The sequence below is a fragment of the Diospyros lotus genome, chromosome 9 (assembly GCF_014633365.1).
Source record: "Diospyros lotus cultivar Yz01 chromosome 9, ASM1463336v1, whole genome shotgun sequence".
Lineage (NCBI taxonomy): Eukaryota > Viridiplantae > Streptophyta > Magnoliopsida > Ericales > Ebenaceae > Diospyros > Diospyros lotus.
In genome coordinates this window covers 7,487,744-7,511,240 of record NC_068346.1, presented here as the reverse complement: position 1 = coordinate 7,511,240, position 23,497 = coordinate 7,487,744, and the positions used below count along the sequence as shown (strand labels likewise).

The 23,497-nt window shown below is 39.9% G+C and overlaps 1 protein-coding gene across 1 annotated transcript in view; it reads right to left on the bottom strand.

The window, feature by feature from the left end:
• The window catches only part of LOC127810625 (cleavage and polyadenylation specificity factor subunit 3-II), an 87,733-nt gene that overhangs the window by 47,173 nt on the left and 17,063 nt on the right, over positions 1-23,497 (bottom strand). The window contains 4 exon segments of the mRNA XM_052350194.1: positions 7,457-7,598; positions 11,925-12,029; positions 15,758-15,827; positions 21,942-22,007. Of these exon segments, the coding sequence (XP_052206154.1) occupies positions 7,457-7,598; positions 11,925-12,029; positions 15,758-15,827; positions 21,942-22,007 (383 nt within the window).

Genomic DNA, 23,497 nt, shown 5'->3' with positions numbered 1-23,497 from the left:
GAACAGTTTAGCATCCCAAAACAGATCCTCTCTTGACAGTCTCTTCAACAACCTTATGTTGCCCTTGCGACTCTAGCAAAGCAGTCATGTTCGTTGTCCCTAGACTGTCGCATTACTCTTGGATCCAATTGTGAATGTAGGTGTAATGCCGAATAGCCAAAACAAAACACCCATCCGCAGATGTAAGTGTAATGCCAAATCGCCGAAACAAAACACCCAATCGCAAATGTAGGTGCAATGCCGAACCGCCCAAACAAAAACTCTACATGCAGATGTAGGCTCACGGCTGAATCGCGTTATCAAAACCACAGCTTTCGCCATCGATGCTGGTATAAATATCATCATCATCATCATAATTATAATCGTCAACATTAGCATCATTATCATCCTCATCATCATCTCTATCATCGTTATGATTATCATCAGCAATAGTGTCATCATCATCAACATGGTCAATGTCTACACCATTGCATCGGGTTCCCATGCCCCGTGGATTGAACCACAAAAACAACCCCATATCGTGGATGTAGGCATAATGCTAAACCAATAATCAAAAGCCCACGAATTGGGATGCTGAACCACTAATCAAAACCCTAATCCCGTATCGTGGACGTAGGTGTAATGCTGAACCACTAATCAAAACCCTAATCCCGTATCGTGGACGTAGGTGTAATGCTGAACCACCAATCAAAATTCTCTCCAACAAATGTAGGTTGCCTTGCACCAAACCACGTTACCAAAATCTCACACGTACGTAGGTTAGACTTTTTGCTAAACTGCAAATAAAAATGCCAAATCTACAAATGTAGGGTAATCCGAACCATGATAATAAAATCTTTGGACCTTAGCACCTCACGAAGACCCTAACCACAATATCAAAATGGGACCTAGGGCTTTCATCCACTTTGTTGGCACCTTGCGTAGACATAGGCCAATTTATGCTGAATCGTAGCATCAAAACCTTACTGCGAACGTAAGCTAAAAGGAGCCAAACTGTGTACCAAAATTTCACTCCACGTCAGGATAAACCTCACCACAAATGTAGGTAACCTTAAATTGCGCCACCAAAAGCACGAATGTCGGCTGACTTTTGTCGAATCGTGTTAACAAAATCGCCCCCTTGAGGATGTAGGCTACATCCGAACCGAGTCAGGCAAAATCTTTCGGATTGCGAAAGTAGGCGCCACATCAAACCGCTTAAACAAAATCTTTCCACATGGTTGCAGAAGTAAGTAGGCACCATACGTCGAACTGCCTTAACAAAACATAGTTGCAAAAGTAGGCACCACATGCCAAATTGCTAGAACAAAATGGCTGACATTCTCTTTGCAAATGTAAACTAGGTCGAACAACAGAAACAAATTTATCCACGGTTCTCTGGTTGTAAAGGTAGACACTACGTGCTAAACCACCTTAACAAAATCTCTCTCGGAATTTTATTGAGAATGTAGGGCCATTTGAACCATAGAAACAAAATCCCAAAAGCATCTACCTTAGAGGTACGCCCCGAAGAAAGTAATACATACTTGTCGTTTCCCTTTATATCATGACAACTTACCCTTCATTTTGCAAAGCAACCACACTTCCCCCATAGCGTGTAGTAGGGGAGCCAAGGTATTTTTATGTTTGTTGTTGTCATAATAGGGAAAAGAAAGTAAATGCATCCAACTACAGCTTGGGCCCTGCCTTGAGGTAATGCATTACCCTAATTCTTCCATTCCTTTTTTCCTTAACCATCACGATTTCGTAGGATCAAGAAAAATCGGATAAACAAGTGCCAGGTACTTCTACCTTGTCACTTGCATATCACATACATGAATACACAAACCATACATTACGACTGATCCCTCACATTTCCAAAAGAATTCTATTCTTTGTACCTTGTTCTGTACAGATAATCAGCTTATTAAATTAAAAAGAAACCTAACTCTACTCTAATGGGTTAAGCTCGTCAAAAAAGTCGAAAAGTGCTTCTGGGAGCCCAAACTTATCTCCAAACTAGTCCGCTCTAGATGGTCCTTGTAATTACTGGGCAGGATCAGGATCTGGTAAAAATGGACTCCAGGGCCCCAACAAGTTTCCTAAGTCACCTGAGTATCCGCTGCCAAAACTTGTTTCGAAGTGAGTGGATCCAAATCATGTCCCCTCCTGTCCAACGTCTCCATCCTCGCCACTTCCTTTGAATAGACCAACTCAGGGAACGTCTCTCCAACTCACAGTATCTCCTCGCCACTTCCTTTGAATAGACCAACTCAGGGAACGTCTCTCCAAGTCACAGTATCTCCAAAACGCTCCTAGCTTTATAAAATACCCTATTCTCGAAAATTTGAGCATAATATTCCTTCCTTTGGTGAAAATCCCTGGAAAGTTGGTACTCCTTGACGGCTTGAGCACGAGGTCTAGCCACATCAGCTAGCAAAAGCACATTGTCTCTATGCAACTGCTCCCTTTCCTCCAAAACTTAACTATAATTAGCAGTGAGAGCCAAGTAGGCCGCAACAACGGCATGACTCTAAGCATACCATTCCTTCCTCCAGTGACAATCCCTGGAGAATCGTAATCCTTAATAGCTTGGGCACGAGCTCTAGCCACATTCACTAGCAGAAGCACATTGTCTTCGTGAAACCGGCCCCCTTTCCTCCAAAACTTGTCTATAATCAACGATAAGAGCCAAGTAGGCTGCCTGTACATCTCTCGCCAACGACCGTTGTGCTGCCTCAGCGCCCTCTGGTCTTCTTAGCTCGTCTTCCATGGAGGTGAGCCTCACTCTCAAATCATTATTTTCGGCCCATAGACATTCAAGTTGTGTCGCTTCTTTCCCAAAGTCACAGATGCAGGTTTGGAGTTGATGGCGCTCCTACTGCCAAAACTCCACCTTGCGCTCCCACGTCTGGATTACGAAGGCTCCTTCCTTAAGGCGGGCACGATTCATCGCATTCGCCATCACCATGGCCTAAACTCCCTAAAAACATAAATAAAGGCATATTAAAAATAAGCCCCAAAGGCTAAAAGCAAAAAAGCACAAAGACCTTACTTCTGCCAACAAGCGCTATACCTGGTCCATATCCTCGAGTAAGTACTTAAAAAACTTCTACTCATCCTAGGGTAGTGTGGAAGACATAAGTTGTCAATAGCAAGCTGCAATTGTGCTCTTAGTTGTAGCTGATTATAGTTGTTATGATTGTTGCAATGTTTAGTTAGGCAGTTAGGCAGCTCATAATTTGATGTGTATATATTAAGATAAGTTAGTTCTCTCGGTGTATTGTTGTTAATTTCTTCATTCATTTTCAATAATATTTCTGAGGTATTTTTCTATCTCTGATTGTTATTCTTTTTGACTGTGAAGCTCTCACTTCAGGTAGGATGGTTGAATAAATTAATCTTGCCCCACACACCCGAGTCCGCCACTAAATCCGCTTCCAAAGTCTCCAAGGCAAGTGCATAAATTTTTGCTGCAAAGTCGGCAGCCATCGTCCAAAATCATCTCCTATTGAACAGATGGCATCTTTGGTAAAATTAACAATTGCTGGGATCCTCCAACTCCATTATCTTCTTGTCGCAATATTTCAGTTGTCACAAAGGGCCCCTCATTGTTCTCAGAAATTGGTGCTTCTCTAAAATTTTCATGCCTAGTTGCACCAATGATTACGCTATCTCCACCTTGAGTTGTTGTTTCGCAAAGGTAGTAATGCTCTGTGATGTCCCCGAAGGCTCTCCCCTCGTTGAATCACGAGCCTCTTCTGTTGGGTGTGGGATTGCCAGTGTAGGGATCGATGCTCATTGGTGTGAAGAGCCAATCTCGTGTCTCGACTTTTTGCTTCAAGAAAGCCTTCCTAAGCCCTCCTTTCTAACAACTCTCATTCGCTAGTCGTGGTTGCACTTTCTCACAACATGTTCCTTCATGGCATTCTTCATCTAATCCATTGTTCACAAAAATAGCGCGCTATCTTGAAAAAAAACATGTCGAGTAGTCACCACTCTAAGAAGCAAGGTTCTTTGGGGCCAGCCCTATGCGTTAATCCTTCTCAATAGACAAGACAGTAGGGGCCCTTGGGAACCATCAACTATTTATAGATCCCCACATCCAAAAACCGAATCGACGCAACATCATTGCACGCCTCTTCGCGCCAAAAATTCTTTGTCTCCTCTTTTTCCTGAACAACTGCTGTGTGTCCTCCTCTTCCTTTTGTAGTCAAGGCATACGCCCGGAGTAAACCCAACCTCCTTCGAAATGAATGCCCCTTTCTCTTCTTCTACTCTTTCCTTTGACTTTTAGTCCGAGCAAAAAGTGGGGAGCCATTGTTATGGCACAACCCACTAGGAAAGTCCTCTCGAAGCAACCAGTGCATATTCATCACCCCAGAGAAAACAATTTGATGCAAATAAGGACAAAAAAAATAGCACAAACACAAGAAGGATGTAGTGTTGAAACAAGGGACAACAAATAATACACTTAAATAACTGAGATCACACATCTTCAATCCTAGAACTGCCGAGTAGCAACAGCTTCTTGCTAGCCTCTCGCCTTTCTGGCAGTAGTGGAGGGATTGGTAGGCGTTGCAGGGTTGACTCCTCAAAACCCAAGCCTCCAAATCTTCAAAACCCTAGCTCGTTTGGAGCTGAAATTCCCTGCATAGGCTTTTGTCATCAAAATGCTAAAAAGTCCCTACAGTGAATGATTTATACCAAACCTCAAGCTTCCAAACGAAGCCAACTTCTATCTCTTCAAGCTCCCAAGAGAAGCCAACTCCCATTTTGCAAATAACTCCCCTAAAAGTTACTAATCTTTAGGAACCCCAATAAAATACTTGATTTTACAAAAAGACAACCCCAAATTAACTTACACCAAAATATACCCAAAAGCTGAAAATTACCAAAATACCCCTACCCAATTAGAGAAAACACATGAAAATAAAAACTATGTATATGTTTGCATCACAATTCCTTCAGCGAAAAGACCTTCTTTGGGTTAGAGCCCATCTTCTCTTGGAAAGCCCTTTGTCACCCACCATTCACCCAGGACAAACTTCCTAAATTTGCATGATTCCCCTTGGTCGAGCTTCACTCCCAAGAGGAATCTAGGGAGATACATCCCCCACCTGTATTACCCCGCACTATCCTATAGCAATGCAACTCGCATGTTCTAGGCCCACCTCCTTCCAAGGTGCCTTCCCTACACGCGTTGGGGGGTGGGTTGGTTTTCTACTGAAGGCCTTTCTTTGCTTAACCTCAAGACAACACTACAAATGGGGGAGACACACCACCCCTTCTCGAGAAGGAGCACCCCACCCTCGCACATGTGTGTCACATGTCCCTGTCCCTTGTGTTGCCTATAAATAGGCCCCAAACTCCACAGTTTTGAGACATGAAAACATAAGCAAGCACAAACACAACACTGCATGAAAACTTTTTCTGACTTAAGCATCAAAGAACCTGCATGGGAGAAATCCCTGCGTGCCCCCTACCTACTTCCTATCTTGCAAACCCTCTTAGAAGATAAAGAAAGCCCTGCTGCCACTCAACAATCTCAACCTCTCTAACTCCATGGCTCTCCTTGTCAGGGGATCGAACCTTCCTTGAGCTAGCAAGTGGGGTCATTCTTGGACAACCACCTCTTCTCCTAGCTCTCATTGATCGGGTAGGGAGCCCAAGGGGAGCCTTGTGTTCTTCTGACTGCTCATTGAGTTTCCACATAACAAATAAATTTTAATTGTTGAATACCGATAACAATAATATGAGAATATTTTGGAAGGCATTTTGCTCTTATTCAGGTGATAGAAATTTAGTATGAGAATATCTATCCGTGAAATAAAGCATATTGTTCAATGTTAAACACAAGAAAAGCAAAGGACTTAAGTACCTTAAGGTATTCTCTCTTCCTTATCAGCATATTTGAGTGTTGTCTTACACTCAGTCTGAATGAAGATACTAGAGTCATATTGAAATTATACACAGGAGCTCAAATGTCTCCTAAAATACAAGTAAAGGTGCATAGTGTTGACAGATTTGTTCGCCATATTAAAGATGGGGCTTGAAGAAGTTTACTTATTCAAGGGATGGCTTTATGCAAAAATACTAAGCTCAAGCTTCCACAGCCAATCATCTGTGTCAAATCCCCACCCTTCCAGGACCTTATTCTGTGAAGTCAAAAAGGGAACTTGGCAAATTTTCTTTTACAGCTAAATTTTTCATTGCAGAAACATCCTTCAATTCACCTAAGTTCATCCCAAATTTAACAGTCAATTCATTAACCTTAAAATACTTAATTTCTATCAGCCATATATGTTACTGCTCAAATCAATGAGTTAAGCAAGTTCACCCACTTATTGTCACACTTGTTCAGCAAGTTCTGGACCATAACACTCTGGTAATAAGTATTTCAGCATTACAGCAAGCTCAAGTCCCATATATGTTCATGTTTCCCCTCAGTCCTCGCTTAGTCCATATATCAATGAATCAGACCTCAATTTTATTAAGAAATCATCATACAGGCATTTGACTACAGCTATATCATAAAATGAAGTTGTACATGCTAAAACATTTTATTCTAATGCAAATAGTCCATCAATTGAATACAATCTTTTCTGAGGTCCAACATACAGCATACTAACAGAATTAAAATGATAATTAGCTTCCAGTTTTATATATTTACTCACGCATGCATGCTGTAACATCTATTTTAACCTCTTAGCCAAGGCATTACATGCTGTCTTTAAAACATTTACTGTAGGAAATGCAATTCAACCACCAAGAAGACTAAATATATTGCCATTCGTCCAGTGTGGCTTTTCTTTCGACAGCCTATTCCCTGTTTTGTGCATCTAAAACTTGCAGCTGCTAGTTCCACTTATCTTGTTTTCATTTTTCACCCTATAACATCTTACAGTCCATGATTTAAGAAGTCTCACCCATAATTCCTCTTCTAAATAAGCCCCTTTGTGTCATTAAAAAAAAAATACATTACATTTGATTCCAACAGCTTAAAAAAAATCCTAAAAATAGGTTTAGCAAATGCATTGGGCGTTTCCTAAAAATCAAAGCAGAAACTGGGTTAAAAGCCAGACCAAATGGTTCATTGTTCACAAGGGTCCCTCTCTTCTAGGCATCTTGCCATGCAAATAGTAAAGTAGGAACATCTCTAGGTTTTGACCCACAGGTACAATCAATCTCCTTATTAGGTGTTGAAGAAAATGATAACAGATAGTACTTGTATTTCTGTTACTTATTTAGCTCGATGTTGCTGTTAAGTTCTGTTATTCTGTTATTTGTTTTGTTGTTAATTCTTAGCGCTTCTGTTAATAGCTGAGTATAAATACCAGCTAGCTTATGTTTGTTATTCATTCAATATAGAAAGGACGAGGCATTCTTTGTTGCTCTCTTCTTCTGTTTTCTAATCTTCGTTCCTTACATTAGGTACAGTAGGTTTATTTAACAGGGAAAGTAAGACAGATGGTACCCTGGCAGTGTGACAAGATTTTCTTCATAGGGAGCCCACTGCTTGAAGACCTCAAGTGAAAAACCACCGCTAATCATTCCAGGTGTAGCAAAGAGAACACAAGGTCCAGGAGCATTTATCAAGGAGCGATCAAAATTGCAAACTGCAACATCCAAAGCAAAAGATTCAGGGAATCATTAGAGCAACAATAGGATCAGTTGAGACATAACATGAACCAGGAACAGTCAAATTCAAACTTGAGTATAAGTTCCGATGTAGTTAATATTTGATAACAATTAGTTCAAACTTAATACAGGTTTTGCCAGGCATTTTTCATCTGGCCTGGAATTTATTTCCAAATAATTAATACAATAAACTCCACAACTAATACTAAAGAGGTAGAAGTGAAATTGATCACAGGTGATTTAACATACAATAGGAAAGTATCTTTAGGCATGACAGCTGCATACAGTATCATGCAACAGTTCACTATCTTTAAATGGTTATGCAATAAGCATGTCAGGAACATAAATGAAAGCAAAACTTGGCATTTCCAGATCATTAGGAGGTCAATAAATATCAGTGAAATATATTCTGTGTTCATGAGAGTGCAAGTTATTAATTTTCACAAAAGTTTGCAAAACAAACATACATGCGATCTAAATTACCAGCAGTGAGTTCATTTTGGATGAATAATGAATATGAAAACAGTGCTCCTTTAATCATAGAAGCAGTAAAATGGCCAAAGCAAATTTAGTGCTCAATCTTCCCAAACTCTCAACTCCAATAAACTAAGCAAAAGACAACTTATCCCTTTATTTTATCAAGCTTCCAAAAATTAATTTCAAAACAAGATCAATGGATTTACAACAAAAAAATTTTACCATTCAGAGTACCCTTGTTTTAACAGTATGGGAGATTGCTTCTAATAGAAACCTACACAATCAAGTCTTTAGAAGTGCGAAAGCAGTTATGAAAATGAGCACAATATAGTAATTGAAGACCCTAAAGCTGAAAATAGGGAAAAGAGTCTATAATAGAAAAGGTTATACATTTATACAGGCATTTATGCTATTTTAGAATGAATCACTGCAGTTCAATATAGAGACTTAAGCCAGAGGATTAGATTGAAAGTGTCATAACACAAAAATTTTAGCAATTGAAATAAGCACTCCTTGGTCTTCTAGGTCCATGATGTGAAGCTCTCAATTTCCGGACAAGTCTTGTTGAAATCTAATAGAAGTTATCATTAGAGAAAATCAGATTCAATCTATCTCTTCTGAAATATGCTTATCTAGAAGCAAATGTCACCCCCCCCCCCCCCCCCCCACAACAAGCACGAGCGCAGACACACACACCCCGAGGGGGAGGGAGGTGTGTAGGTGGGGCACAAGCGCAAAGTAAAAAGGAAAGTGCGCCTAAATGTCACGACCCCAAGGATAGGGTTATGTATTATATATAATTCTTTTGGTGGTTGTACTTGCTATTATAGTAGTTGTATTGTAACTGAAAGGATAAGAAAGCCTATAAATAAGCCAGATTAGTTAGAGAATATGATAGATGAATGATAATTTAAATGTTGATCTCTCTCTCTCTATTCTATTTGCATTTCCCCCTTAATTCTATATGTTCTCTCCCTCTTTCTGTCTAATTTCCCTCCAATCCTCTCTGTTTTCAATATTTTCCTATTAAAACCCTAGGTTCCTGACAAATGATATCAAAGCCAATCAATTCTTGGTTGTGATTCTAGCAATTTTTAGCAGTTAAATTTGGCGATCAAGGCAGCAAAGCAAGGCCAGGCGAATTCTGACGATCCATGTAGCAAAATAGGGCCAGGCGAATTCCAATGATCTACGCAGCGAAACAAGGCAAGGCGATTTTAGGCAAACCAGGCTATCCTTGGAAGCTACCGGTTGATTCTTGACTATTGATTTTTGGCGCTTCTCTACTATTCATTTTCGACGATTCTCAGCTATGATTCCAAAAAAATTTAGCAATCGATCGAGTCAGGTGAAGAAGATTCAAGTAATTTTTGGCTATTGCTCCAGAGCAATTGGATCTCGATTGTTGAATTGGATGGTTGGCGATCCTCAGAAAGCAGTAACAGAATTGATCTAACTCTCAGGAAGCTACAACTGAGTTAATCAATTTCAAGAGATTGTTTTAGATGAATGATTATGTATCCTAGGCGATCTCAGCAGGCTATGAGTAAGGCGATCTCGGCAGTGAGTAAGGTGATACCTAGAGGTTGTTCATAGAGATAGATCCAATCAATTCTTTGATTCCTGGAGACAATTAATCGATCCTCTGTTTTCGAGGCTATTGAATTGTGAACTAGGCAATTCAGATCTAGGTGACTGATTGATCCCGGTGAGCAAAGGCAAATTTCAAAGAAATTGAATTGAAAAAATGGATACAGGAATAGAGAAAAAAAAATGTGATATCCTTAATCAAAAGCTAGACGAATTTTTGATTCTGTTTTCACAGAAGTTTCAGCTTAATGTTCCAGCTGAATTTTTTTCCAAGGAATATTCAGATTCCTTAAAAAGAGAAGTTTCAGAAGGCAGTTTGCCTATTCAGAATTTTTCTACCGCAGTTGAGGATATAACTCAGATCAAAGATGAGAGTTACAATGAAGAGTTCAATAAACTAAAACAAGAAGGCTCTGTTACGGATTATCAAGTTAGTTTAGAGGAATTGAAAGCACTAATGTTCAATTCGCATCCAACCTTGAGTGAATCTATCTTTGTATCGAGATTCATTAATAGTCTAAACGATGAGCTGAGACCTACTGTGAAAATGATACATCCTGCCACGGTAAAACAAGCGGCTAAGAAGGCTAGGCTGGACGAATTTGTGCTGGAAGCCATTTTCAAAAAGCATGGGCAGCAGCCTAAAAGTTATTCTATGAGCATCCAACAAATTGGAGGTACTTCTAAGGCTGCCAATCAAGTTTGTGACGGTCCACATGCAGTTAAAGAAGTTTTGATGGAGCAATCTAGACTAGAACAATCTTATATTGACTCTAAGGAAACTAATCCTAAGGCTGATGAGCGTGGACAAGCATTCAACGAGGAATTGGACCAAAGGAACAAGCTAGAGGTTGAGGAAAGGCACTCTTCCACTGGAACTTCTGTTGGGAGGAATGGTTTTGAGAAAGAAGATCCTAAGGATATTGTTCCTTTGCCTTTGGTTCCGAGGAAGGCTGAGGAGTCCATGGCTTTGGTTAAAGAAGGCACCAAACAGTTTCTGGTGCTGGTTTTGGCAGAGAAGGAACAATTGAAGTAGACTAAACAGAAGAACTGCCATAAGGTTTGGAAGATTAGGGAAGAGAAGGTTGCTGCCGGAATGCTTATTGTTACAACTCACTGGCAAAATGCCTGTATGAAGGTTAAGGAAATTACTAGAATTATTAGAGAAGAGAATCTTGTCATAGAGATCTTCAAGGAATACATTTTATATTTTCAGGAAAGGAAAACAAAACGGAACGTAAGAGAAAAGAGGAAAAGGCTTAGTAGGAGAAAGAAAGAAAAGAAAAAGAGAAGAAGGATAAACCAAATAATAAAGGCAGGAATTGGATGAAGAAAACAATGGTTGTTGCTATAAGTTCTTGGGGACAAAAACTCTCTCAAGGAAGGGGGGGGGGGGGGGGGGGGGGATTGTCACGACCCCAATGATAGGGTAGTAATTATGAACTATATGTAATTCTTTTGGTGGTTGTACTTGCAGTTATTGTAGTTGTACCTTTCAGTTGTATTGTAACTAAAAGGATAGGAAAGCCTATAAATAAGCCAGATATGTTAGAGAATGTGATAGATGAATGATAATTTGAATTTTGATTTCTCTCTCAACTTCTTAAATCTCTCCCTCATTCCCCCTGACTCTCTTTCTTGTTCTCTTCTGTCTGCATTTCCCCCTTCAATTCTATTTGTTATCTCCCTCTTTCTGTCCAATTCCCCCTCCAATCCTATTTGTTCTCAGTAATTTCCTATTAAAACCCCAGGTTCCTGACACTAAACTAAGTCAATCAACAGGGAAGAATATTCGCCTCCCATGTGAAAACATAGGAAGACCAAAATATATTCTTAATTGATGCAAATCCAAAAGAAATTTCTATGCTATTTGTTTGTATGCAACAACATAAAAGCTTGATATTTTCTTTCAAGTTAATTGGGTTCCAAGTAAATTAGTCTCTCTTGATACATTTTGATATTCTAATAATATAAATCGCAAGAAAAAATAAAAAATCATATAGCAGGATAAAGTCAATGACTGACGGGTATCAAATCAGGAAAAGAGGAAGGGTCAAAGGAGTAGCAATTGCAAAGAAAAGAATGCAAAATTGAAGATGCTCAACTCAGAGGTTGAGCTCATGTGCAAAATCAACAAGGCAAAAGAGAGAACAACACCCAATTGACCTTGCTATTTATTAATTAAGGAACAGCTGCGTCCAATCCTATGAAACAGAAAGCTAGAATTGTAGGAATACCATTTTTGAAATCAAATGCATTGCGAGCAGCGAATGTATCTTTCACCTTTTGGCTAGTCCAGCTGATGAGCATCTTATAATACATATTAGCTTGAATGGTCAAACCTGAAAAATAGAACACAATCCAAAATGAGTAATACCATTAAATCATGAACAATAGAGAACATTATAAAGCAAGCAAGCACAGCTATTTTAACAGTCAGAGATGATTAAAATGCTACAAAAAGAAATTAAAATGGATAGCCTACTGTGAAAGAAGTTCTCTGCAGGCATGCTGCACATAACAAAAATTCCCCTTAATTCATCAAATCTAATTGACTGATGAACTAATTCATAACTCTGCAAATCAACTGGATGTAATCATGTACTATTGGTTCAGAATTGTTTGTTTGATTCTGCAAAAACTTGACAAAAGGAAAAGAAAAACAAATTACAAGGGAAAGGATCCAAACAGTAGATGTGTACTAGGATCAAGAAGTTAGCATGGGACAGTATTAGGGTCACCCGTTGCCAACAAAGGAAATACAAGAATTGTAACAGGAAAATTTCCCCAACCTCATGCATATAAAAGTGTTACACACTACACATCACAAGCATATCCTTGCACATCCTCTTCAAAGCTCTATCATGACAAGAGAAATTCGAAAATCTAGACAGGAACAAACAACACAGTAAAATGGGAAACAACTTTCCACTGGAACTGCAGGCTTGATATCATGATCACTGACTATTGTCAATGCATTTTGTGCATATATGGAGAATCAATTGTCCCAAATCTCCCATACAAAACAAACAAAGACTAGCCTGGCCATTGTAACTAATTTCCTTGGGCAATAATGCATTATGGTTCCCAAAAAAATCATAGAGATTGTGAGATTTATCCCATGTCATGGCCTATGTCATGCTTATGTCATGGCTCATGTCAGAACTCATTTAGTATTAGTATAAATAGGTGTTGTTGAGGTTTGCCTAGAATTTATCGATTGGAAGATCAGTGGAAGCTATTAGACAGTTAGGGTTTTTTAAGTCAAAGTGTAATTAATGTAAACTTTGGGATCTAACTGTAAATTCCCTATAGTTGTTAGTTTTATAGGGGTTCCACCTCCTCTATAAATAAGAGGGCAAGGCAATAGTCGAGCATCATCTTCTTCTTTCTTTTCAAGTTCTCGGTCACTATTGTGAGTACTTTTGTTCTAGAGAAAGTGAGACTTGTGTATTGAGTTCTTAAGCTTTCTTAGAGTGAACAAGGGATTGTACCTAAGCGATAAGATTGTATGAGAGCTTGGGTTTTGTACTGATCAGATTCTTCTCAATAAAAATTGCTCAATTGGGGTGTTGAACTGCTGGATGTAGAGCCAATTAAATTGGCTTGAACCAAGATAAATCTGTTGTGTCTCTTTTGTGATTTGATCTTTTCAATTCTGTTAATTTCTTTCTGTTGTTCATTTTTTGTTCTTATAATTCCACTACATCTGTGAGTGTTGGAGAGGGTTTATGAGAGGGTTTTCTTGCCTAAGGATATAATCTAAGAGTCCTAAAGTTAACAGGTGTATAATCTATATGTTTGATGAGAAATTTATTTCCTCTTACTAGAGTTTGGCTCTCTCAAGTTCTCTAATTCAACATGGTATCGAAGCCACCATACAAACTTTAGTTGAAGCCGCAGCCTCCTTGCTGTCTCAACGCCGCCTCCGTCACGCTATTGCCAACCTCTTCCCTCAACTCCGGCGTGCGTCACTTGCACATCCGGCCTCCTCTCCAGCAGCGACCATCTCATCCCCAGCTCGCGGCCTGCACTGTCGCTGCCATCATCGCTTGTCTACGACTTTTGCTATCGTCGCCACTGTGCCTCCACTACCTCAATGTCATCTGTCTGTTGCCTTGCCTCACCACCGACGAAATCTAACTCGCCTTGCCTCACCATCCTTAGATCTAATTATTCTGTGACCATCATCCTTCCTCCTTACCTCCACAGTCCACTAGCCGCCGTCGACCTTGGCCTCTGCAACCGTTCATCCACTAGATTTGAAACGTATCGTGCGACCATTGGCCCTTTCTCCTCTGGTTGTTTCAGATCTCGTCAACTGCATCACGACCGCCTCTGCAACCAACGATGTTGCCTTCTCCGGTTGCCTTTCCTCCGTCAGTCGACTCTTCATCGACCGATCTTGCATTGTTGGCTATCTACCCCTCATGGCCGTCATTGTGGCTTATCCAACTCTTCCAAGATGTTGCCCAAATCTTGGCTCTTCTCACCCAAATCTGATTTTTATCAAGCTCCACGGCCAAGACCCAAATCTCAACCCAGATCTGGTCTGACCCACCTAGATTTGCGACCCACTTCAAATCCGGCTGTCATTTTGTCAGATCCGGTCAGATCTAGCTATCAGACCTCAAATCCGACCATCATTTCTCAAATCTGACCATCAATCCGTCATCTCCGATCGCCAATCCCTCAAATCCAATCATCTTCTTCTTGGCCGGTCCAAATCTTGCTCCAACAATGGCATCTTAGATCTAGTTTCAGATCTCGTCATCTGCTCGCGACCTCTTGTCGTCGATCTGTCCCTTTGACGTTGCTGTCAGCCTGTTCTTTCTTTGGTCAGGTCGCCTCTCCACTGTCAACGTTATCTCCCTGGTCGATTGACGGCTTCTATTCAGCATCAAAGTATTGCCATTGTCAGCGCGACCTCAGATCTCGCGCTTGTTTCTCCTTCCAGCACGGCTCTCAGATCCTGCGACCTCTTCTCTGGATCTTGTGCATCGCACAAATCTCGCATCACCGCTACATCGCCGATCTGCCATCGTCACTGCCTCATTCCTCGCGGTCGTCTTCTACAACAACACCCCCACACACCCTCAAATAAACTACATTTGTAACAAACTTGGCACATATGATATATATGTTCCAGCTTGAGGGGGAGTGTGAGATTTATCCTATGTCAAGTTTATGTCATGGCTCATGTCGGGACTCATTTAGTATTAATATAAATAGGTGTATAATCTATATGTATTTCCTCCAACTAGAGTTTGGCTCTCTCAAGTTCTCTAATTCAACAAAGATAATATTTGCATAGTGTTCGTGCACAAATATTGATTGTATGTGTGCGTGGGGATATCTCTTACAGTTAACATGCAAGTGCGTAACTAAATCATAAGTCATATATGCATAAAACACATGCATACATAAACCATCATCAAAGAAAAACAATGGAATGACGGATTAACACCTTCATATCTTATGCAATGTTTTTGGGAAGCAAGTGGCATTTCTTTTACACCCTAGGATGTAGTATTTCATTGAGTTTTTTTTTTTAATCCCTCTTTGTTTGTGATTGCTTTTGCCAAATTCTAATTTTTTTTCTTGGATTGCTTGGCCCCTTTGCATGGATCATACTCAAGCTGCACTTTTTAACTTATTGCAGATAAAGAATAATGTTCATAAACAAATCGACAGGCTGAAATGAACAAAGGGAGAAATGAAACAACCGAAGGAAGAAACCATACTAAATAACCTGGCACTTATAGATAGTTCATTTTTTACAGACTTTATTACAAAACTCCTATGAAATTAAATTAACAAAAGTAATACACCAAACATAAGCTAATTTTAAGTATAACATTTTTTTTTTCTCTGTTCCACCACAGGATCGCCATAATTCCTGAAACCATCAATGAATAAATCTGACCATTTTATCATGAAGGCCAATTCATAAAAACAACATCCTCATTTAATTGACAATATAAAATGCAAGATTGGCAGGATATACTAGCTAAAGACCAAAATGTAATGACTTTCAAATATACAATTAGAAAGGTTATGCAGAGTAAACCTGCTGAAAAGTAGATAGGAACCTTAAGATCCATGCGCTCCCAGTAATCATCTAACAATATGCAGAGTTCCTATTGGATGACAAAAAGTTTTTCAGCACAAGAGTGCATCCTCTGTCACAGTAAATTCAAATCATATAATACATTTTAAATTTCACAAGCAAGATGCCAAAGAAACTATAACAAATAAAATAACAGCGTACATAGAAAATATTTATACTATGACAGAAAAAAGAGTGTCCCCAATGCACAAAATTCCCCACTTTACAAGGATTAGGGAAGAATTATCTTTTGGTGCAGCCTTACCCTTACTTTGCAAAGAGGTTATATCCACAACTCAAGCCAATAGCCTTGTAATAACAAAGGAGAAACCTTAACCTGTTGCTACCAAGTCTTGCCCTTCATCAGGCAATAGCAGGAAGAAAATCACCAAACAGATATAAAAATGGCTGCATATCACCCCTTATACTCAAAGAATGAAAGGAAGTGACCAAACTCTCACTCACTCTCTCATATGCAACAACTCATTGAGGATTCCATCTGTGCACCTCAAAGTCCCAACAGATAAAATAGCACACCAAAGAGCATGGGGGGCATGGGATGCTAACCTAAAAAGCAGCCTGGTACAGCAAATTCTTCTAGAGAGAAAAGAAATAAGATATTGCTGAACTACTCTCTCTCTTTTTTTTTTTTTTTGTGCATGTCCCTCAAATTTAGAACCAAGTACATAATTCCAAAAAAGTCACAATCAAATATTCCTTCCAACCCACTAAGCTCCACAGAAACTGGATTGCCACACAGACCAAACCTCTGAGGTATGAAGATAATCTATAACAGAAAATACTGTATTTGCGAAATGGCAACCTCAAAGATTGGTGAGACATGCCAAGAACTACACTTGAAGAAAAACTTCTGCCCATCTGACGCAGCAAGAAGAAAAGATTTCAAGCAAAATCTCTAAGAAATCAAAGGGAACTGGATTCCACCAGAAAGTTTAAAGAAATTTCTAGAATTCTATAAAAAACTGCCACTAAGAGAAAAGAAAGAGACTTTAAATACTACCCTAGCAACAAGCAATTATAATAGCAAACCCTAACATGAAAAAAGACTAAAATAGACATAATCTAAAATAGAATTATGCTGTAATTACTGTTCTGTCCCTGTGCACTGTTCACCGACACTGTTCACCACTACTGTTCATGACACTGTTCTATATCAGTCCCTTCCACCTCCGAGGAACTCGACCCTGAGTTATATTCTGGATAGAGGGGTTCGGAATCTTCATGGTACTCATACAAGTCTGCCACATTGAAGGTACTAGAATTCCCATGGAGGCTGGCAAATCAAGGATATAGGCATTATCGTTAATCCGCTTAAGCACCTTGAAAGGACCATATTTTCGAGGCTTCAGCTTGTTGTAGGTACCAGCGGGAAACCTCTCTTTCCTCAAGAACACCATCACTGAATCGCCCTCCTGAAACTGCTTATTTCCACGATGAGAATCGACCGCTGTCTTATACTTTGCATTAGTCTTTTCCAGCTTTTGCCTTACCTCATCACAAATAGCAACCACTTCTTCAGCCAACTGTTCAGCAGCTTTATTCGTACTCTTACCCTTAGGTAGCTTTGCCAAATCAACAATATGATGGGAAACTTCGGTATACACAATAGCAAATGGAGATCTACCTGTAGCTATGTGAACTGCACTGTTATACGCAAACTCAATTTGAGCTAATGCATAATCCCACTATTTTGGTTTGTCTCCACACACACTTCGAATCATATTCCCAAGTGTACGATTTGTGACCTCTGTCTGTCCATCTGTTTGAGGATGGGCAGTGCTGCTTCTATTTAATTTCGTCCCAAACAATTTCCATAATGTAATCCAAAAGTGCCCCAAAAACTTTGTATCTCTGTCAGAAGTAATGGATTTGGGAACCCCATGCAAGCAAACAACCTCCTTGAAAAACAATTTGACTACATTCGAGGCATCAGAAGTTTTTCAACAAGCGATGAAGTGAGCCATCTTGGAAAATCTATCGACTACCACAAATACTGAGTCAACTCCTCTTTGAGTCCGTGGTAATCCCAACACGAAATCCATTGCGAGATCTTGCCATATGCCTTCGAGAACGGGAAGTGGCATGTACAATCCTGTATTTTGGGCCTGACCCTTCGCCGTTTGGCACGTATAACATTTTCGGACTATGTTGCCAACATCCCTCTTCAACTGAGGCCAGTAATATCGTTCCTCCAAAGTAGCTATGGTTTTGTCACGCCCCAAATGTCCACTCAAACCTCCACCATGTAGGTCCCGAATCAACTTCTCACACAAGGAAGAGGTAGGAATACAAAGCTGATTGCCCTTAAACAAATACCCATCGTTGATATGGAAATTTGCCATAGGCTCGTGATTCACACACTTGCTCCAAATCTGCCCAAAATCATCATCACCTCTATACAACTCCTTTAAGCATTCAAATCCCACAATTTCCTGGGAAAATGTGATTAATAGAGAGGCTCTTCGACTGAGGGCATCAGCAACTTGATTTGAACTCCCAGATTTGTGTTTGAGCACAAAAGGAAATTTTTGTAGAAAAGCTACCCACCTAGCATGCATCTTATTGATATGCTTCTGGCTGCTAATAAACTTTAAGGCTTGGTGATCAGTGAACAACACAAATTCCTTCTGCACAAGGTAGTGTTCCCATTGCTTCAAGGCTCTCACAACTACATAGAATTCTTGATCATAACTGCTCCATTTCTGTCTGGCCTCACTCAATTTTTCAGAAAAGAAAGCCACGGGTCTCTTTTCTTGAGAGAGTACTGCTCCAACACCTACACCATTGGCATCACATTCAACCTCGAATACCTTGTCAAAACTTGGCAAGGCTAGTACTGGGGCAGTGCACAACTTTTCCTTGATAAGGGCAAAGCTCTTATCTTGGTCCTCTCCCCAACTGAATCTTCCTTTCTTCAGACATTCAGTGAGTGGTGCCACTATGGTGCTGAAATGTCGTACAAATCGCCTATAGAAAGTGGCTAAGCCATGGAAGCTTCTCACATCGGACACTGATTTTGGAGTCGGCCAATCTCAGATTGCTTTTGTCTTCTCCTCATCCACATGTATACCATCCTCACCAACCACATAGCCCAAGAATGTGCACTTCTTGGTGCAGAATGTGCACTTCTTCAGGTTGATGTAAAGCTGATTTTCTTTCAACACGTCCAAAACTTGTCTCAAATGGGAAAGATGCTCTCCTTTGTTCTTGCTGTAAATGAGAATATCGTCGAAATACACAACAACAAAAGAGCCAATGAAAGGTCTAAGTACCTGGTTCATTAATCTCATGAAGGTGCTAGGAGCGTTGGTCAACCCAAAGGGCATTACCAACCATTCGTAGAGCCCCTCCTTACTTTTGAATGCAGTCTTCCACTCGTCCCCGGGCTTGATTCGAATTTGGTGGTAGCCGCTACGAAGGTCTATCTTTGTAAACATACTAGACCTCGGAAGTACATCCAGCATGTCTTCAAGTCGTGGAATAGGAAACCTGTACTTCACAGTTATTTTATTGATGGCGCGACTATCAACACACATGCGCCAAGTCCCTCCTTTCTTAGGCACCAACAAAACGGGGACTGCACAAGGACTCATGCTCTCTCTGATAAACCCCTTCTTCAATAAGTTTTCAATCTGCTCTCTCAAAATTTCATTCTCTTTCGGACTCATTCTGTAGTGAGGCAAATTTGGAAGGCTTGCTCCTGGCATGAGGTCAATCTGGTGCTGGATATCTCGCATAGGAGGCAATTCATTTGGGAGCTCATCTGAAATCAAAACCTGAAAATCATTTAATATTTGTTGTGCTTCAACTGGAACCATGTCTCCTTCCTTCCCAACCACCATAAGCCCTTTTACCACTACTGGGCAGATGCAGTCAGAGTGCCTTGCAAAATTCACAATTTCTTGCTCGCTGCTTGTGAGAGTAAGAAAACTTTCTGACCTTTGTTTGTTCGCACTTCCCGTCTGTTTGAAAGGAGCCATAGCGATCTTATAGCTGTCCCACATAAATAACACCACATTGTCACATCCCCGGAAAGTAGAGTCAACATCAAACTGCAGAGGGCAACCCAAAAGAATATGGCATGCATCCATGTCAATGACATCACATATCACCTCATCCTTATAACGTTTTCCAATGGAGAGCGGTACTTTACACGTCTTAGTAACCTGAACAAAAGGCCCCCTCTTCACCCAACCAAGGGAATATGGATTGGGATGGTTCTCAGTTGGTAGCTGTAACATACTTACTAATTTCTTTGATACAAAGTTCTCACAGCTTCCATTATCCACAATCACTTCGCACACTTTATTCTTAACAGAACAAAGCGAACGGAATATGTTATGTCTCTGTCCCTCTTCTTTTGGTGACAAGAGGACTCGCTGCAGCACCAAGTTTAATCTCTCCAATCCTTCCTCAACAGCAAACTCTACTCCATCATAATCACCTTCATCCGCCACTTCTTCTTCTACCTCTGAAAACGCTTCACGCTCCACCAAGTTAGCTTGTCTTCGTTCTGGACAATTATTGGAGCGATGTCCAGATTTTTGACACCTGTAGCAAATATCAACTGAAGGTCTGGCATACGGATTCTCCCTTTGAGGTAGAACTCGCCCTGCTCCTCTATTAGCAAATTTGGTGTTGCCTCCTTCTATATTAGCCTTGTTCTGGGAACTAGATGAGCTAGCAGTCGCTTTTCCTTTGTCAATAGCACTGTTTAGTGGTTGTTCAATAGGTGTGGCAGCCCTACGATAGTTGGTCGCCGCTCTCTCAACTCCAATCATCTCAGCCTTTAATGCCATGTTCATGGCTTCCTGTAAAGTCCAAAGATTCTGCAACCCAATTTTATCTTGTAAAGCAATTTTCAGTCCATTAATATACTTGGCTACTTTTTGATTTTCAGATTCGATCAAATTGTTGCACTCGGCTAGTTTCATGAACTCATGGGTGTAGTCCGACACTGATCGGTTGCCTTGTGTGCATCCCAAATACATGCGATATAAAATCTGCTCATAGTCAGCAGGTAAAAACCGATCCATCATAAGTTGTTTCATCTTCTTCCAGGTTCGAACCCTATTCTTTCCCTGTCTCTGGCAAGTTTTCTGTAACTGATCCCACCAAACAACAGCTGCAGATTTCAAACGAAAAGCTACCATCTTAATGATTTTCTCCTCAGGGACCTCCATAATCTCCACAAATCGCTCAACTTCCACCATCCAGTCAAGGAACTCTTCAATCCTCAAGTTTCCCGAGAAAGGAGGGATATCCGCCTTAATCCTATAGTTGTCACAGGTGCCTCGGTGTTGGTGTTGACGATTGTGGTATTGACGCGGATCCTCAAAATCCTCTCCGGAATCTGATTCACTGTCTTCAATTGCAGGCCGCCTATTGTTTCCTCGTTGTCTCTCACCATGGGCATTTATATCGCGGTGATTCCTTTGGTTAGGACGCTACGGATTGCCAATGTTGGCTGGTGGAGGGTTTCCAACGTCGTTTCCTCCGCTATTTCCAACAACCTGCAACAACAATTGGCGAATCTCTCCAAGTTGTGTGGACAGATTGTCAATCCGTTGGTTTTGGGCATTAATTTCAGCCTTCATGGCAGCAATCTCATCACCCATGGTTGATTTGATGGAGAAAGATAGCAGTCAACGATATGGAGACGAAGAAACCGTGGGTGATACCACTTGACGCAGCAAGAAGAAAAGATTTCAAGCGAAATCTCTAAGAAATCAAAGGAACTGGATTCCACCAGAAAGTTTAAAGAAATTTCCAGAATTCTATAAAAAACTGCCACTAAGAGAAAAGAAAAAGACTTTAAATACTACCCTAGCAACAAGCAATCATAATAGCAAACCCTAACATGAAAAAAGACTAAAATAGACATAATCTAAAATAGAATTATGCTGTAATTACTATTCTGTCCCTGTGCACTGTTCACCGCTACTGTTCACGACACTGTTCTATATCACCATCTATAAGATGCTAGTGGTGTTCTTCAACATATTCCTCAACCAGCTCATAATACAAAAAAGAGGGAAGATATTCCTCTCCATAACTGAATTGGAAATAGAGAACAGGTCCATACATACAAAAGCCCATAAAATGGTTATTTTAGTGAGATAACCTGAGCTCTTCCAAGAGCAAATGTAGGAATGAGCACCTTTCCTCCACCAGCAACGCATTTATGAACCTACAATCAGTAGCGGTAATGAAGAAATGAGGCCATTTTGCAGCATTAACGAAAAGAAGGCATGTTGACATGCAATACAAACTGTTAGGTTCAAGAAATACCATTGTACAAAGGTTTCATGACTACGAACAACAACCAACCAAGCCTTTATCCAACTATCCGGGTCAATTAGATGAATTCTAGCTTTCTATTAATTTTTATCTATGGCTTTATCTTCTATAAGACGCATATAATTAATATCAAACCTAATGGCTAATTAGCTGCAGCTGTGGAAAATAGCCCCCAGTTTTTTGGAAAATTACTCCAAAAAAATGGGAAATTAAAAAACTTGTTCAAATACAAAAATTTTCTAAATAAAAAACAGAGATCCAGAAAATGCACTTTTCTAGAATTTAACTAAACTTGGAAAACTCTTAAAATGAGTTTTCTTAATTTTCCTTACTAATTAATTTGCAAATTTGAAGAACGCAGTTCTCCACAAAATTTCCACCCAAATAATCTCCTTTTCTCCTTCTTTAAGAAAAGTTGCACAAAAAAAACAAAAAAACCCTCTTTTTTAATGCATGTTCAAATTTTCTAGATTGAAAATTAGTTTTCTATGCTTCTAAAATTTGAATCCATTTTCAAATTTTCCACAGAAAATGAAAAGTACAGATTTCATAAAAAAAATGGAAATAGAAAACTACAGCCCCTAAGTGTCTCCCACCAAGTTTTTCTTGGTCTTCCTCTACCTCTTGCCACATACTTGTTACATTCCATCCACTCTGCTCACAAAAACCTCGATGATCTTCCTTCTTATATGACCAAACCATCTTAATCATGTCTCATACATCTTATGACTAGGAACACCGAGTGCAAAAATATATCATGAAATAACCAACATGCATATATGTATATAGGAACATGAAAATCATTACAGTAACCAAATTCAATCAAACTGGTTAGCAAAATTTTCTATCAAATAAACAAATCATTTCTGGAGAGCTAAACCTGCTCCATATAGTAATAATTTAGTGGCTTGTGTCACATGGACCCTTTTGCACCTTTTGAGTGTGCAATTCCATTGGATATGTCAAGGGTGTCAGATGTGTCCAACCTAGACCCAAATTAGACACTTGAGCATACTCTAATGTTAAGCATATTTGATAAAGAAGAAACTCACAAAAATTTAACCATAAAAAAAAATTTCTGGACTTGTAAACAGATTGGAAATAGAAATCTCCTCTTTCCCTAAATTTCATTTAATCTCAAGTATACCACTAAATAAAAGCATCATGTCATGATAGATTCTTAAAGAAACATCATATCCAAATTTTGACTGTGTATCAAAATATTCCAGTCTCAATTCCTCTCAAGCAGGCACAAAGCTTCACGTATGAACATGTGTTGATATGTATCTTACAAGGTAGAGCATAGTTTCAAAGGCACACCTAGGCATGAGCTCTGTGCCCCTCATCACCACTGAGGCACAGTGCATGCTTGCGGTGCTT